Genomic DNA, 18,610 nt, shown 5'->3' on the forward strand with positions numbered 1-18,610 from the left:
TCCACAAAAAATGTACTTTCGAATAATGACATGTGGCGTGACGAAATTGGTTAAAAATTCTATCCGAAATTAAAAATATATTATTTTTTATAATAAAAAATACTAATATTTTAATACAAATTGCCTAGGCTATTCAGTATAGAGGTGGAAATGCAATAACAATTATAGTTCATTAAAGACAATTAATATTCACTTAAAGGGATTGAATTGCCTATTGTCATGGGGAGCCTTTATTACTAAAATTGCTTTAAGGATACTAGAGGGGCTAACTTGGCTAGGATTATCAATTATGATGAGGTTCAATATGTTGTAAGGCCAATCAAGAAGAACAATGCATCGATAGAGTTAAGAAGGCTCCAATGAAGAAGAATCATTTCAAGGGTCTTAAAACATTTTTCTCAACTTGAACCTACACATGAAGACAGCAAAGGGATGTGGCTTTTGGTTATGGAACAAAGTATAGAGGTTGCACAACCTTTTAAGGGAAACAATTTTAGCTATTGAAAGGTTGTGGGTCATCCCTATCTCACTTGATCTTTCTCGACAAGAGTAAATGTGGATGTGGAGATTTTGTTGGTTACATATCCTAATCATCGAAGGTTTAAAGTGGAGATTGGGTTGGCAGTCTAAGGCATGAAAGAAGCAAGAAGGCTCTATGTTGAAGCTTAGAACTAAGAAGGAATGACTCGGAAAAATAGAACCAAGTGTGAGATATTTAAAGAGAAGTTGCTAAGAAATCTCATAGCCGAATTTGAGAAGTCTCGTCTGGAGATTTGTGTGTCCGAGAGTTAAAGTCACTCGGTGATGCAAAAAGCCGCCCCTTCTTAAATGTACACAAACAACATAACATTCCTCATCATTGCTGCCTACACGCCACGATTCTCGAAACCACACATTTGATTTACTCCAAAAGGCATGGTCTTTGGATAACTATCACTCTTCAAGGGGAACACATCTTTTCAGATACATAGTTAAGGGCAATTGTAAACCACAATTTTTCAGGGTCAGAGTAAGGCATATCGAAGTACTAATACTTCAGAAATCTAGTCATGGACTCGATAGCCTCCACTACAGAGTTGAATAAACAGAGCAACAATGCCACCATCATCCTATTTCGAAATCAGTGGGCGAAGTCCGATGACTTCGCTGAGATTGGCTATGCTTGTTTCGCAAGATAAGAAAACCTAATCCAGCAAGGAATCAACAAGTTTCCTATATTCTTGGAGTCCTTACAATCTAAGGATTGGCGTGCGGCGCAAGTAATCACACTCCTAAAAGGATGCAATATTTACTTTCTAAATATCCTTTGAAATTCTCTCAGTTTAATATGGATCCTATCCTAAAAGGTCATATCCTCGACTAATATAAATATATCTTCTAGGGTTCATCTCTGGTATGCAATTATCACATACTTATCCTCTTACCCACTGCTTATGTCTTACATTGCTTACTAATTTGACCGTTGGAAAGCCTTTAACCGTCACACCCCTTATGGTTACTTGATTTTGTGCATCACCACCTTATACGGCGATGCTCCGAATTTGATCCCAACAAGAGGTTGTGAAGCACTAGAGCTTCAATTTACTGTTGATTTGTACTCCAAAAGCGAGAGCTGGTATGAGATCGGCTGAAATCACTGAAATTTAGCTTGGGTACGGCTTGAATTGGCTAAGGGAGTGGCTCCACAAAACTTAGGATTCATCAGCGTTTGCAATAGTTAAGGCGGGGAGGAAGACGATAAACACTATTCTGCAGAGTTGTGGGTTCAACACCACAACAATGAAGTCATTTCACACAAATCCTTTTTCTTCTCTTCTTATCTGTTAACACGTGGTAGGCAACAGTCTTTCACATTGTTATGTTCAAACGCAGATCTATAAAGGAACCAGGGTGGTTCGGAGACCACCCGTAAGCTCCGGTAAGTGACTATGAGGACCTTCATGGTCCACCCAAGTTTGGGTTTTGGTGGAGGAGAAGAGTAGCCAAGACTACAGATTGCAATGAAGGTTCTGCAAACACAAGGAGAAAGAAGAAGATTTTTTTTTTAAATTTTTTATTTCTAGATGACTTGGCAAAACAACGTCGTTTTTAGCTAAGCCATTTAAAAGAAGCACATCCCCGTGAGAAAGCATTAACCAGCAGCTAACCATTCAAAAAAAAAAAAAGCCTAAATGACTTTTGAGTAAAGTCAAGCTCAAATTCCAATTTATCTTCATCCAACCTAATTCCATTTCAGTTTACCAAAACTAATTCTTAATTGGCTATCAGCCTATGCCATTCCCCTCCCCATCCCACCCTAACCCACCCTAGCCAAACAAAGGCCGCCACCACCAACATTGGAGCACCAGTTTGCCAGGCTACTTCCCTCTCCACCTGGGAGTATGATTCTCTCTTCTCCTATTTCTATCCCCTTCCCTCCCCTCCTCCCACATATTATTTTTTGTCTTATTGTCTCTATAAAAAAAAATCAATATAAGATATTGATGTGATTAAACTGTAACCGTTCAAATAGGAGGGGAGAAAATTCTCTTCCCTCCACCAGTTTAGAGCTTTCATATTTGGGTCAATCGACACTTAACATTTTGTTTTTTTGTTTTTCTTACTTTTAATTAAAAAAATCTCTTAAACTAAGCCCCAAAATTAATAATTTACGTACTATTTGCACATTTACTTATTTGTAATATATTTCAATATTTATAATATTTTTCAAATAGGTGAATTCTTGCCGCTCCCAAATTAGGATTCTTTGAGCTTTTACGTTTTCGAATTTATCCGCTCTCAAATCGTCGCCCCGTTCCTTTATTCGTGCCTCGCACGTGAGGGCTATTAGAATCGAATTTAAAAAAATACATAAACATTCATTAATTGTGATTAAAAGTCAATATAATTTTCCCGTTCGGGGCCATATTGAATGGGAAGAATCGTCACACAAAGTGGTACACTATATGTTCTTATATAAATGGTAGAATATGTATGTTAAAATGTTAATAACTTAAAATTTTAAATTTTCTACCATTTATATAAAAATACGTGATGTATTATTCGTGCTTATGTCACAACTAAAAATTTCTCATATTGAATGATGTTATTAAAGGAGTAAGATTATCTCCCTTCTTTTTTTCTCTCCTCTTCCTTTCCTTCCTATTTGAACAGTCACGGTTAAACCACGTCAATATCCTATATTAATTTTTTATAAAAAAAAGAAAGATAAAATAGAAAATGTGAGAGGATGAAATGAAAAAGAAAGAGGGGAAAATCCTAGTATGTTGTTAAACGTGGCCATTTCAACCAAATTCCAAGGCCAAAGATAAGTCACCACGTCACCAAAATTAAATTCCTTCCTGGAAGCCATCGCACGACTCCCTCGAGAGAAAACCCCGACCAGAAAAAACCCTCGTCTTTCTCTCTCAACAAATGTCACTCTATAAAACCCTAAATTTCCAATAAATTAACATAATTAGTTATATACATTTCCAAACGAAACGAATCTCTCTGCCAATTCCAGAAACCCTTAATTTCCACCTCCCAGGAAATGTCGCCGGCGGCAGTTGATGTCCAGCCTCCGGTCATCTCTCCGCCGCCCAAACCCAAACCCTCATCTGCTCCTCAAAATTCTGCTCCTACGTCCGACATGCCTTCCTCTTCTACTTTCAATCTCGGTGCTTCAGACGGCAATGGGAGTAAGTGTCAGTTCGGTTCGAGTGTGCCGTCGCGATCGACTCGGTCGCGGCCGAGGTTGGTGAAGCTGAGGAAGCAGCATTCGAGGTCCAGAACTGGGTCGGCCGAGAGCGGGCCGGGGGTCAACCCGTTTTGCTCGGTAAGTGATGGTACTAGTGCTTCTAATGGGTTTAATTTTTCGACTGGCGATTGTGGGGGTGTGGGTTTTGTGTTTGGTGCTAAGAGTGGGGTTGAGAATTTGGATAATGGGGATGGAGAGAGTGATGGAATAGTGAGAAATGTGGATAATGCGGAAAGAGGAAGTGATGGGGTAGCGGGAACTTCGAGTTGTGATGATAATTTGGATAAAGGGGAAGGAGTGAAAACTTTGAATTGTGATGAGAGGGGGCAGATGGATGTCGGAAATGGAAGAGAGTTTGATAAGGTTGAGAGTGATAGTTTTGAGTGCGGTGCAAAGAACGATGATCTGGGATCGCTTTTGTGCGGTGCGAAGAGAGAATTTTATGAAAATGTGAGAGGAAAGATTTCTGAAGATAAGTGGAATGCAAAAACAGATACTGAAACAGAATGTCAGAAGGTTGATAACATGGGTTTTGCTTTTGATTCTAATAGCAGTGATTTGGGTATGCATTTGAATTTGGATTCAAATCCAGAAATGCAAGAGTGTGATGGAAATGTGGAGAAACCGAGCATGGATAATAGGGGGGGAATGAAATTAGAGAGTGAAGTAGAGTACAATGTGGGCTCTGCTCCTTTTGTGTTTTGTTCTAGTTTGATTTCGAATTTAAATTCAAATATGGAAAAGAAAAAACCTAGTGGAAATCTGGACAAGTTGGCTTCTGATGTTGGCAGAAAGCTGAAAGTAGAGAGTGAAACAGACTTAGAGAAGGTGGAAGCTGATCCTTTTGAATTTCATGCTGAGAAGAGTTGCATCTTAAATAAAGATCAAGAGAATGCCTTTTTTGTATTTAGAAGCAGCAGTTATACTGAATGCATGGAACCCAAGTGTCAAGATACAATGAAACTGAGTAGTGAAAATTTAGGAGGTTTCAAGACAAATTCAGACAGTAGTCCTTTCTGTCAGTGTTCGGGAGGTCCTTATGTTGCCTCTGAGAGAACTAATGAAGATAATCATGAAAACAGTGGCCAGAACCATTTCTTATTTGGAAGTGATGGTAACACGGAGGGTGCCACAATAGGAATTTCTAGTTCCAAAAATTTTAAATCTGCAGGAAGTGCTGAGAGTGATGAGGCAGGTCAATTCACCAAATGTCAAGTCAATCATAATACACTCCCGAATATAGATGCAGCAGCAGCAACATGTTCATTTTCATCAGTTGGTCTTGGCTTCCAACCCAACGGTTGTGCTTCTGAAGCAGCTTCTGTGGATGGAGTAAAAAAGAAAGATGACATTAGTTTTACTGGCACTACAGATGGATTTGGAGTGTGCTTTGAAGACTTTAAGAGGTCATTTTGTGATCCTTCCTGTCTCAGAGAAAATTTATTTCCTGAATTAAATAAAACTTCAAAATGTGGTGCGAAGGGTAGGTCCTTTAGGGAGAAAAGATCAAGGAAACAAAGGGGAAAGTCAAAGAAACCTTCCATGAGTAAGCCATGGCCCGAACAAGATCATGTGCCTAAGGAAAGTGATTCCCAAGAAAACCCAGAACCTTCTGGATGCTACTCGCCCATGGATTTCTCTCCCTATGAGGAAACAAGAGTTGCTGATCCACATTCAAGGGGACATTCTGTGACATCTGCTGACCCCTGCGAAACAGTTCCTGTAGATCCCAAAGGTGAAGGTTTGGCTGCTACTGCAAGTGGATTAGGTTATACAGTTGATCAGATATGTAAAGAGCCCATTGAGAAGAATTCGACGTATCATGGTGAGGGAGGTGTTTTTTGTGATGGTTTGTGGAAAGGTTCTGATTCAGAGGCAGCTAGAGCTGGTATTGGATTAACTATAGAGAAACAAGAAAGTGATTGTAGATCACCATTTTTTGCTTCGGGTTCCGAAAAAGATAAATGCTTTACGTTTTTGGCATCATCTTCTGTGCAAGGTAGTTCAGTGATGGGTAAGCGCCAACAACGTAGAAAGAAAAACAAGATAAAAGTTGGTCATGCAACATTTGTTATTACTCCAAGTTCAAATGTTGAGTTTGGATCTTCTGGCCTATTTACCCCTCACTCTAGCATCCCTTTATGTACGGAGGTAGTTGGTAAATCAGAAGCAAAAGAACAATTTAAGCAAGTGCATGTCTCTTCTAGTGTTGCTATTCATGAAACCTGTGAGAAATGGCGGATCAGGTGCTCTTTGCATTATAATTTAACAGCTAGTTTCTTTTTTTTTTTAAACAAATTATCTTTCATGTGGTTTCTTGGATCCTTGGTTGTTTTACTGTGATTATTATTAGTTATATGTGTCATTGGAGATGATTCTTGTGCTTCTCTCATGTGTAAGGTTTTGGTTTCTGTCAGGGGAAATGAAGCTTATAAAAATGGAGATCATTCAAAAGCTGAAGAATTTTACACACAGGGAATAATTTCTATACCTTCTAATGAAAGAGCAGGATGCTCTCTGAAGCCTCTTTTGCTATGCTATAGCAACCGTGCTGCAACGAGAATGTGCCTTGGAAGGATAAGGGAAGCTTTAGGGGACTGTGTGATGGCTACTGCACTAGATCCCAACTTTCTCAAAGCTCAAATGAGAGCTGCAAAGTAAGTATTCCATTTGTAAGCTTATGAATTATGAGTTCATATTTTACTCTTAATTTTGTTGATTTATGTTTTCCCAAATGTTTTCAAAGATTGGTCTGCTTTTATGAACTTGCATTGTGTTAAACTTACTGCGAGCCTAGCTCATAAATTTACTGATGAGTTGAGATTACATTGAGCTCTTCCCAACTTAAGTGGGTTGTTCCCAGGTTTAAAACGCGACTTAAGTGTCTCTGGTTGAGCTCAGTTAGCCTTTTATCCTTGTTGAATTTCTATTCTGTTCGTCTTTTTTTCTTCTTTTTTTTTTCCAGGTGATCTGATTATTTATTTATTTATTTTTTTTTGCAAGCCATATGTAGATATGGATTATGGCTTGCTTACCCTTCACTTAACATATATTGTCCCAAGGTTATAGTTACATTGGTAAAAAATAAGTCATATATGCGTATTTCAATGTATATAGTGCTGTGTTATTTTACTCTTGAAATGCATGGCAACTTTAATATGTTATATAATCTGAATATGCTTGCTATTTTTGGTATTAGTTACATTGTTTGCTAATTTTTTTCATATATGTGTATTTCAATGTATATAGTGCTGCATTATTAGTGTGCTTTTGCTCTTGAAATGCATTGCTACTTTAATGTGTTGTATGGTCTGAATATGCTTCCTATTTTTGGTATTAGTTGCCATCTTCTGCTAGGTGAAGTCGAAAATGCAAAGCAGTACTTCAATAAGTGTTCCGAATCAGTAAATGGTGTCTGTTTGGACCGAAGAATTGTAATAAATTCTGCTGATGGCCTACAAAAGATTCAGGTACTGCATTTGTTTTGTGTCATAATGTTACATTGCTGTTTATGTAGTTTTATATCTTTTAGTATTATATTGATCGTATCCTTTGTATCTACTTTAACGAATATCATGCATTCGCATGCATAGGAAGTCTTATGATTCTCAAGCATTTGTTATAAACAAGACAATGTGACAGCAAGTTATGTGGTTTCCTTCAATGCAGAAAGTGATTGAGTATACAAATCGTTCTATCAAGCTGCTGGACCAGAGAAATACTGATGCAGCTCTCACCGCATTAGAGCTAATTTCTGAGGCCTTGTCAGTTAGCTCATGCTCAGAGACATTACTTGAAATGAAAGCAGAGGCTTTGTGTTTGGTATGTGCTTAGTGCCATATTACTGCATGTATATATTTTAGTTAGTTTCTTTTACTAAATCAGTTAGAGTTGCGGTGGTTGGTGCTTGTGTACATTATATATTTGTCCCCTTCTGTTACCACTATTTTGGCGTTTTCCCCCCAATAGTGGTGGTTACCTTCTCTCAAACCCAAGTTTTGGTCTGAGTCTATATATCTTGTGGCATTTTGCAGTTGCGGAGGTATGAAGAGGCAATTCGTCTGTGTGAGCAGAGTATGGTTTTTGCTGAAAGGAATTTTTCTGGATGTGAAATTTATCAAGTTAAGTTGTGGAGGTGGTTCTTCATATCCAAGTCTCACTTTCATTTGGGAAGGCTTGAGGCAGCCCTTAATTTACTTGAGAAGCTAGAGAAAGTGGGATCTACCAAAGAGATGTAATACACAAGTTTCCATGTAGCTTAACTTTTGAAATTTCCAGATTTTTCAGGGCATTCCTTTTACTAAAATTTAAGTTACTGAATGTAACTTTAATTATGTAGGTATGTAAGTAAGAAACTGGAATCATCCGTGTCATTGGCTGTCACAATACGTGAACTATTACGCCACAAGGTATGCAGTCTTGCTTTAATTTATTTTCTCATTTGGATGGAGGATTGGTAGACAACTGATAGATGCTATCTATGGTTATGTGCTTAACATATCATGTATAGTATGTGTTGAGTCAATTATGAAATACACAATTAACATCTCTTGAATGTTTTTTTCTTTTTTAATTTGTTTAAGCAGAAATGAAATATTGGTAGTGATTATGTATAGTATGAGTAGTCTCAATGTGAAACATGCAATTTTAGCATATTCTGAATGGTGTAAAACAGAAGATTGATATCAAACCTTCATTAGGATAAATTCCATTCACAACACACACACACGGGATGGATCCATGGCACTACATTTTAGACACAACTTCAGCCACAAATTTTCTACCATTTGATTGAGGTAAGAGAAAAGATAGACAGTTGGATCGTTGAAGTACATTACAGAGTGCGCCCCACAAAACCGTGTGTCAAAATTGTGTGCCTTGGATCCTAACCCATATATGTATATAGCAACTCTCACTTGATGGCTTATATTTGTATTAGTCCAAGTTGATCAACAATGACAAGAGTTCCTCATTCTGGAAGACGAAAATAATAAATATTAGGGTCACTAGGGAGACTTACCTGAAAGGACATGGCAGAAAAATTTTCTGGTTATTCGATATTCTCTAAATACTGGAAATGTGAATATAGTAAACTAAGTTAAGTCTTTTCCAGTAATGATCGAAGTTTGGTATGAATTTAATATATCATTGCAGTTTGGAACCTCTCTGATCATGCAGAGCATAACTATGTCCCCTGAAATCCAAAGTAGGAAAGGAAGTAAATGCTTACGCTATGTGTGGTTAGAGAGTTCCTAAAATGCAGTAATTTTTGTGGATAGTTCATCAAATGGTTTAGTCCTTTGTTTGGTTGAAGCTTACTCTTGATGCGGGTTGGTTGCAGTTTAGTCATCTTTTATTTAAATGATTTTTTAACTTACAGCTAAGTTTTTTTTTTCTTTCTTTTTTTCTGGCCTACTGTTCGTGATCATTTGAGTTAGCTATCAGTATGATGATAATGCCGATAGTTTTGAGCATTTGAGTTAATCACAGCTCTTCTAAAAACAGAATGCAGGCAATGAAGCATTTAGATTGGGAAGCTATACAGAAGCAGTGGAGCATTATACTGTTGCTTTATCTAGCAATATGGGATCTCGTCCGTTTTCAGCTATCTGTTTGTGCAACCGCGCTGCAGCACACCAAGCTTTAGGTCAAATTACTGATGCTATTGCAGACTGCAGTCTTGCCATAGCTCTTGATGGCAATTATGTAAAGGTATGCCATGAAAGTTCATTTCAAAGTGAATACAGCATAAGCATGTGTGGGTAAACTAATGATGAATTTGCTCTTTCCTCTTTAATGATGGGAAAAGCCTCTGTCAAGTGCTCTATTAGGGGATGATAGGCTTTCTTGTCACAAAGACCCATTCTTTTACCCTATTTCTAATTAGTAGATATCAATATACCAATTCATTAAAATTTGACAAAGTCAGTAAAGTCTGATATTTTTATTGGAAATATTTCAAAAAAAAAATAAAAATCATTGTACTCATTTGCCTTTTTACTTTAAAAGCAAAAAAAAAGAAAGAAAAACTGTAGTTCTTTTTTCATTTTTATCGGTGACTACTTGAACTCACAAAAATATCTGATATTCCAATTAATAGTGCCAAACGTAGTCTGTTCAATCTACAATGGGTGCAACTTATGTCCTGAGACCTACTAGTTAAATATCTGATATTCCAATTGATAGTGGCTATCATAATTTTTCTCAAGAAATCAAGGTATTCTGTTAAATGTTACCTGTATTCTCAGTTTCTTTTGGCACTGAATTTGCTTTTGTAATTTTTTAAGAGCACTGAATTTTCTTATGTAATTTTTTTTTTCAGAGCACTGAATTGTTCTTAACTTGAATTAGATCCTCAGTAGTTTTGTTTCTGATTTTCTTCTAACAGGCAGTTTCTAGAAGAGCCACCTTACATGAGATGATACGAGACTATGGACAAGCGTCTAGTGATCTCCAAAGACTTGTATCCATTCTAGAAAACCAATCTAAAGACTTGGACAAAGAGCCTGGTTCACAAGGTAGATCCAATGGCAGCGTAAAAGAATTACGCAATGCTCGTCGACGTGTGCCTTTGATGGAAGAAGAAGCTAAAAAAGGAATCTCCTTGGATTTTTATCTTATTTTGTAAGTTCCTCTTATAGTAATGCCTTCACAGCTTAGTAATTTAGTACCTTGCATATATGATGCTAGAAGCCTTGTTTATTCTTCCTGAATCAGTTACAGTAGAGTTAGCATTTCATTAAATATGGATGGCTTTCAACAAATTTAGGGTGTTAAAAGTTAATGAAAAGATAAGACAGATGTCAAATGTAATTAGGATAAGAAATCTCTCATTATCCTTAATAACAAGGAAAAAGTTATAGAGAGCGGGAAACTCATGGGCAGTTTTGAAAGCATTTTGATACATACTTCACGGACGCTTCAGTAAAAAGAAAACAAAGACACGATGGATACAAGAGCAATTATATTTGCTGAGCATACATCAACTGAAATCGTAGCGAACTTGTACTACATCAGATGGTATCTGTGCATTCATGTGCAATAAAAAAAAATGTTACAGGTGTGATTCAAGTTGTTTTAAAACAGAACTTAGGTATCATAGTTTGTAGGTTACTTAGTATTCTTGCATGTCTAGACTGCTGTCTCCGATGTTTTTGCGAAAAATCTTTTAGTGGTTTGAAAGTCTTACTTTGCTATCGGCTTGTGGACCAAAGTTTTCCTGTACGTACACTAATTAGAATGATGTCACTGTCAGTGATACAACACGAAGCTTTTTATACTAGAGTTTTGTAGGGAATCTGTCAAAAAGAGCTCCAACGGCCAAAGCTCTCCAAACAAATAGTTTGTATATTGTGAAATTTACATTTTAGGCCTACTTGGTCTTTGATTGTGTGTCATCCCATGCCCAGATTTTGGAGTCTATTATGGCGCTAATAAATTTATGGTCAAATTTCTGTAAAGGCTATGAGTTTAGAATGTTATGCCTATTTTCCTGCGACTTTTTTTCCAATGAGTTCTTATTATAAATCTCAATGCCAGGGGAATTAAACCATCCGATGAGAGTTCTGAAATTAAGAAGGCTTACCGTAAGGCAGCGCTGAAGCATCATCCTGACAAGGTTTTAAACTTTTATACCTCCCATTCTTGTTTAAGCTGTTTTTTTCTGTACATTTTACTCTGACATCCCATTCTGTTGTATTTTTACTTTTTTGGTCGGAGTTAGGCTGGCCAGTTCTTAGCAAGGAGTGAGAGTGGAGATGAAGGGCAACTCTGGAAAGAAATCTCTGCAGAGGTTCACAAGGATGCTGACAGGCTCTTTAAAATGATTGGAGAGGCATATGCAGTACTTTCAGACCCTACGAAGGTTTTTTAACCCCCCTGATGTGTGCTAATTGATAGTTATTTACTTTTAAGAGAAACATATTGATCTTTGCACTACAAATTTGAATTTGAATCATTTTATTTAGGATACTTATTGATTTACCACCTCCTACAATATTTGTTATTTGCTTTTACCATAGACATATTCTGCCCTTCCATATCTATAAAAATTGGCCCTAGCTTCCTTTTATAAAAAAAAAAATTCAAAGCTTATTTTGAAAAATTCATACATACTGAATTACCGATACAGAAACTGCAGTTTTAAAATTGTGACATCACTCTTGAAGATTATTTGTTTTACATATTTTTTCCCTTTCAAAATTTTCATGTTTTGCTGTGAAGTGTTGATACTCAGTTGAAGCTAAGTTTCATACTTTGACATTTGAAGATCCCTGTCGAGCATGACGACTGAAACAACATTCATTTTTTATGACATGCCTTGCTTTTTGTTAATTTTAGTCATTTAGATGAAATTATAGTTGGTAACATATCTAGTTGGAAGCAGCTACTTGGTGTGAAGTATCGGTAGATGCTTCAACTAGGACTTAAACCATGCATTTTACTAAATCAAGATCTCCTTGTGTTTTTTTTTCTGCCAACAGCGGTCACAGTATGATCTCGAGGAGGAGATGAGAAAAGTAGATATTGAATGCAAGGAAAGCAGCATCTATAGAAAAGCTTCAGGTTTTCAGAGTCCTGGCTGCAGCAGTTATAGAAGACCTGATTTCCGTAGCTCTCCATTTGAGAGAAGCTCTGGTGGTCGAAACTATGGCAGGGAGAGTTGGAGGACATATGGAAATTCGTATCCTCGATGGTAGAAGGCAACTCTTTGATTTGAGAATGTTATACAAGTTCAGAGTGCGTGTTTCGAGTGGCCCTAGTTTCATAGAGGATCAATGGAAATGTGCTGGCTGCGAGTGCTCGGGTAATTACTTTCATAAGAGTGGATCCAACTGAAATAGCCGCAGTCTTCGAACTGAAAGTCAGCTACAAATGGATAGCGCGATGTTGAGCCAGGTACACAGCAACAATGTCTATGTATTTACTACCTTCAAAATACAAAACGCAACACCTTGACCCTGCCCCGACGATACTCAGCGAGTGCTGGCGATAACGGAAGAAGAGCTGGAATTCTTCGGTTTCCATCCCACTTTGGTGGGAAGCAAATAACAGTGAGCATAAGTAATTGCAACATTTGTATTTGTTCGTAGCAATTTTACAAATGATTAGCCCAATATTATAAATGCTTGTTGAAAGGTGTTATAAAACAATGCTGTAGCTTTGTCATTCTAAGTCATTCTGCTTGCGATATCGAGCCAACATTTGCACTAACCTTTGCTTTTGGACTTTCTCGATTTAAAAGTGTCATTTTTTCATTAAAGAGAGAGATTTAATGCATGTGGAATTATATTTTTTTGTTTTCCATATTTAGTTCCTATCCAAAAAAGTATCATGATTTTTGTGTAAAGAATGACACGTGACATTTGAAAAAGTGCGAAAGTCCAAATGCAGAGGTTAGTACAATTGTTGCTACCACTCCCCTTATTACTATACTTTACCAGCTGAGTTTTGTGCAAATTGTAAACAAAACAACTTTAAAATTGTAAACAAAATGTGAATATGAAATAGAAAGCTTGGGTTAAGAATTTTGTCAAATCCAAATTTAGTGGTTTCATTAGTTGGGCATCAAAGTATCACGAAAGTAGGAGAAAATTGGAGCATTGTTTGTGTTTGGCTCAACTGGAGCATTTGCTACACTATTAGAACTTTGAGTAAAGTGTCGATTTTCCTCACTAAAGTTTTACTTAGTTTTCAATTTTTCTCTTAAATTTTTTTATTAGAAAATTAAGGACTTTAAAATTATTCTTTTGTCGATTCCCACCCCCCCCCCCCCCCCCCATCACCCAAATCATCATTTTGCCATATATTCCATCCAAATTGACGTTAATTCTTGTCACGTGCACACTACATGACAAGCCTTTGAGGGTAGAAGCATCATTTTGCTAGGCTTTCAAACACAACATGTTGAATTGCATAGATTTGCACAAGTTGACATTTTAGAAATTTAAGGTTTTCAATTGCTCTGCAAAACGTGTCTTTCAGCAAAAGTTCGAAAAATTGATGTTACCTCTTTGTCGATTTAATAGTTAGTTGATCGTGGATTTGACAAAATTAGTAAAGATTATAGAAGGATTAGGTGCGAATCTGGGGGAATCGTCCAAAGTACCGTAAGTCTACATTTTATCCTCATGTAGCTTTGTTTTACATGGCTTTTTCTCTCTTCTGTAGCTTTGTTTGAGATTTCATTTTGGTTTTACAATGGTAGTTAAATGTATATGTCGTCCCAAAGAACAGTATGTGCACTTTCTTATCCTTTTTTTTTTTTTTTTTTTTTTGAAACAAACCATATTATCTTTATTAGGGGATGAGTTTAACTTCATAATGGGCTAGCAATAATGTGGTTCAAATTTGTTTTTGATGAGAATCAAACTTAAGACCTTTCATTTATAAATGAAGAAGAATATCATTGTACTGTAATACTTTCTATCTTTTGTCTGCAACTCTTTTTCTTAGTTGAGTAAATGGTATGGTTGTCGAAGTAAATGTGGTTGTTTGGTAGAATTAAGGATAGAAGTTGGCAGGAAGAAAGAGAGGGAAAATTTTCTTGTTATTTTATTTGTCAGGTTGTCATTTATTTATAAGACTGAAACGACTTAACCACTTTCACATGCTTTCATTTAACAAAGATTTGAATGGAACGTATGGAAAACTAACGATAGAGAGTAGTCGGCTGAAAAATTGGTTTGAGTCCTTAATTTTCCAATACGAAAGTTTAGGGAGACATCGAAAACTAAGTAAAAGCCCAAGGAAAGATGACAAAAGTTCCAATAGAATTATTCACAAGGGACAACTGCTCCAATCTTTTTCCAATACAAAAAGATAGGAATACGATTGAAGGCAATTCAAAATTGATTATAAATGGCAAATCATGGAAATATATACAACGTAAAATCGTCATTTTTCAAAATTCTGTTGATGCTACTCCACACTTAATTTTATGTATATGAGTCATACTTACCATCTATTTGTACCATCACTCGTACCATCTCTCTAATAGAGACATGATCCGCCAACGCATGCGAATTCCATCTCTATTAAAGAGATGATACAGCTAGATGATAAGAATAACATATTTATATATATAAATATCTTCGTTCCACGAAAATCGAATAAAGTCATCGAATTTCTTAATAAACTACAACCATCCTTACAAGGAAAATAGCAAACAAGATCAAACGGGAGCATAAGCTCGAAATGAAATTACATTTTGATCCAACAAATTTCGACATGTCCTGAGCACAGCTTCATTACTAAAATTCAAAATTTTTCTAGTCACTCAGACTTCAGTTACAGGTCAACAAAATCTCTGAGAATTTCTGGACATCAAGGAAATGAAAACTAATAATTTCAGATAAAATTCACCATCAACATTCAACGAGCAATCTGTGCCTGTGCCTGTTCCAGAATCTGACCAACCAACTTGTAAGTACGCCCCGATAATGCCTTTGTGTGGTCTATCAGTTGCTCATACCTGAAAACCATTTAAGTAATACATTAAAAACGGGCATGCAGCATAAAGACAGCTGATCCAAGAACAAAAACAGGCAGTTAATGGTTATAAATTTCAGTCTACGTCAATTAACTTACACATTCGGATGGTTAGGTTCCATGATAACAGTTCCTGACTCCGAGTCAATCTTGGCATCAAGCTTTGAGCTCCGAATTAGATTCACAATCCATCTCTCAGCCTCCTCATAATTTAAGTTTAATTTCTCCGCAAGCACTCTGCCAAACCACGATTCTATTAGATTTAGTATCTAAAAAGAGTGAAGAATGTTTTTTTTTTTTTTTTTTTTTTTTTTTTTTTCCTAAGAACAAAAAAGAAATACGTCTAGTACTAGACAGTAAAGTCAATTAGGTTCCCGAAAAATTCTACGAAACTATAAAAGACAAGATATCATTCGTACACACCACATATGAAAAACAAAAGGCATGCACCAACATTTTGAACAATAATGCCCTAACATTTTGAACCCAGCAAAAACCCTTACACACATTACTCTTATCTCCCAAGCTCTGGAACAGGAACAAATAAATATGTTGACAGACCGGTCAAATTGCACCTAAAAATCTAAAGGAATATGACTTTAAATGTGCCTAGTCACAATACTTCTATGAAAGTCTTAATAAAGATAAAAAGAACCAACGAAAGTGTACTCTGACATATGACTTAATCATATACCACTTCGCATGGTGAATTACAGAACTTTTCTACTATTTTCCTTTTCTTATATAGAAATCAGAATAATGATGTCTAACAAAGAAAAAGAGCACAGCCAAACTATTAGAAGAAATTACTTACCCCATGTCAATGCGCTGATGTATACGACAGTATGTCTCGAAGATAAATAGACGAGCATTTTCAAGGAACTCATCCCTCAGTGGTACAGTAGAGAAATTCCCTTCTTCTGCTCGTTTTCCAAGGAAAGGATCATTCAAAATTACCTACATTGCCAGACAACCCACATTGTCAAATCAATAGTCATGGGCCTAGATGACAGAGATAATGCAAATCAAGTTTTCAAGCAGGAATTGAGATATAGCAGAAGGAAAATTTACAACGAATTGGTCAGCTCAGTTACGCAAGGGTTGGAAAAAGTGGAATTTGAATTCTGAAACATGTCAAGGGTTATCAGGCACTTACTTCTTCACACTCCCTCATCTTCTTTTGTGCACCATCAAAGTCATAATTAACATAAACACACGTCAAAAACTCAGTGATGGGATCTTTATAAGAATGTTGTTCCTGTTGAATAACCTTTATAAAATCCTTGAACTGAGGTCTCCTCCTCTTATTGACAATGAATGCAGTGGCTAAGTAACGCACAAGATGGGGAGCATTGGTTTGAATGGCATTCAGATACCTGTAAAAAAAAATCAAACATTTCTATCAGGAAATAAGTATAAAATACCAAGTCACTTGGTATTCACTAGAACTCAATTTTCCATAGGGAATGTCTATATTTCATAGCATGAAGCTCAAAAGTATATCCATACTATTACTGTCCAATACAATGATAAAACCACTAACTTAATGGCATCTCAACTATGTAGGCTACTAGGATTGTACTGTAATAAGCATATTCTTTTTCCTAACATTTCAAGAATGCATTCTTGTTCAGAACAATATGCTGACACCATCCACATGGTAGAGGCAAATGATTATCAATGTTATGAGAGCAAAAGCACGGGGTGTCACATTTACAGCTCAATACCAGAGCAGAAGTAGCAGCACCGTTAGTGTCAAATGAATGATCAAGGGTATAAATACATCAATTAGAACCAAAGATGATTCAAAGGTTCTAAGTTTTCAGGGGTAGACAGTGATAAGAAAAGAGATGCACATGAATTCCGGGTTGTTTTAGCAATTGGTAAAGCAAGAGGTAAATGTACAGTGAAACCAAAACAGTCAAATCAGTAAGGGCAGATGACATACTTGTCCTGATTAAACAGGTCAATGATTTGTGTTCTCCCGTTATCATGGTTGAAAAATATGAAGAGACTCCAATGCATCAACCATATTCTATTTTGCACTTGATTCATAGGTGAACTGAAACTCTGCAACAGAAACCATCCTCCTTTATAATGGAACTCAAAAGAAAAAAATAATACACCTTTAAATAAACAAGTCGATAAGTGAAAAAATAACAAACCTTTGAATCAATGATTTCTTTCAAGCGGTTAAGCTCTTCAAGGGCAATATCCCAGTTCTGCATCAATATCTCAGCCGCCAGCTTTCCCCACAATGCACTCAGACTCCTGTCACTGTTTGTGCACAAAGCCCTGTACTGATATAGATAATCAGCAGCACCAGAGTAGTTACCACATTCAAACTGAAATTTTGCATACTGATATAACGCCTCGATCTGTTGTGGACCAATCTGTTCATACAGCCATGCCATGAAAGTTAAAACTAATGCCAAACCAAAAGAACAAAAAACCAAAAAGAAAACACAAACTAAATCTCTTTGTCCAATAAAAGTAATGTTAACCACACAGAAATTAGATCTTTTTACATTTAAATACGCAATCTTTTCTAAGATAACATCTGCAAATACTTGCAATATTAAGCTGCATATGCTATTACCCATATCAAATTGGTTGCTTCTACTCCTGGGTTTTAAAAGTTAATAGGAAAAAAGAAATTGGGGCAACCTGGTAACGGTCACTAAGCATCTGGAGATTGTACTGCTTGTCAGCCCTCAACTCCTGAACCGCGGCGGCATTCTGCAAGAAATTAACAAGGGGCGCTGCCGATTCCTCCAGAGCCTTGAGGCGAGCCACGACCTCTACCCTCCTATCCACCATATCTAAACATCCACAGAGACAAATTGTCAAACACCTAATGGGAAGCGCATATACAAACACACACAGACCTATATATACAAAAATTCCCACAAACAAACACATATACAACTACAAATACATAATGGGTGTGTATATATTTCACCTTGGGGAACATCTTCGGTGTGATAGAGGGACTTGTGGATATCCATGGCGTAGTCAACCATGTTGGTCTTGTTAAGGAGCTCGATCTTGGCCTTGAGGATCTGCTCATCTGGGTACATCTGACGCTCCTGCAGGAACTCGAGGAGGGGAAAAACCAGATGCCGGTCGAGGTTGGGCGCGATGCGCGGAGTTAGGTCGTACTCCGCCATGGTCAGTGAGCGAGCTCCTGGTTTTTGCGGCAACAGCGGAGACGGAGAGCGTCGAAGAGAAACAAGTAGAAGGAGAAGGGGTTTTTTTTTTTTTTTTTTGGGTAAAAAGAAGGAGAAGGGTTTTGATATTGTAGGTTTAGCTTGTCGTTTTTCTTTTTGTTATTGCAACTTGTGCTTTTCTTTTGAGAAGAGGTGGGCCGAGTCCATTTAC

General features: G+C 36.9%; 2 protein-coding genes across 2 annotated transcripts; one reads left to right on the forward strand and one right to left on the reverse strand.

The window, feature by feature from the left end:
* The first annotated feature begins 3,356 nt into the window (after positions 1–3,356).
* Positions 3,357–12,913, forward strand: LOC137745147 (uncharacterized). Its single transcript, XM_068485041.1, has 11 exons — positions 3,357–5,985; positions 6,157–6,396; positions 7,080–7,209; positions 7,409–7,561; positions 7,774–7,973; positions 8,079–8,148; positions 9,245–9,451; positions 10,128–10,363; positions 11,279–11,357; positions 11,463–11,603; positions 12,223–12,913. Exons 1-11 carry the CDS (start codon positions 3,533–3,535, stop codon positions 12,436–12,438), a joined length of 4,125 nt encoding a protein of 1,374 aa, XP_068341142.1. The 5' UTR covers positions 3,357–3,532; the 3' UTR covers positions 12,439–12,913.
* A 1,884-nt stretch (positions 12,914–14,797) lies between these two features.
* Positions 14,798–18,514, reverse strand: LOC137745154 (eukaryotic translation initiation factor 3 subunit E). The gene is made up of 8 exons (XM_068485055.1): positions 18,192–18,514; positions 17,897–18,051; positions 17,395–17,622; positions 17,178–17,299; positions 16,386–16,605; positions 16,044–16,186; positions 15,329–15,466; positions 14,798–15,212 (listed from the first exon to the last, which is right to left on the reverse strand). The coding sequence occupies exons 1-8, from the start codon at positions 18,397–18,399 to the stop codon at positions 15,113–15,115; spliced, it is 1,314 nt and encodes a 437-aa protein (XP_068341156.1). The 5' UTR covers positions 18,400–18,514; the 3' UTR covers positions 14,798–15,112.
* Between the last annotated feature and the right edge of the window lie 96 nt (positions 18,515–18,610).

The sequence above is a fragment of the Pyrus communis genome, chromosome 9 (genome assembly GCF_963583255.1).
Source record: "Pyrus communis chromosome 9, drPyrComm1.1, whole genome shotgun sequence".
NCBI classification, from domain to species: domain Eukaryota; kingdom Viridiplantae; phylum Streptophyta; class Magnoliopsida; order Rosales; family Rosaceae; genus Pyrus; species Pyrus communis.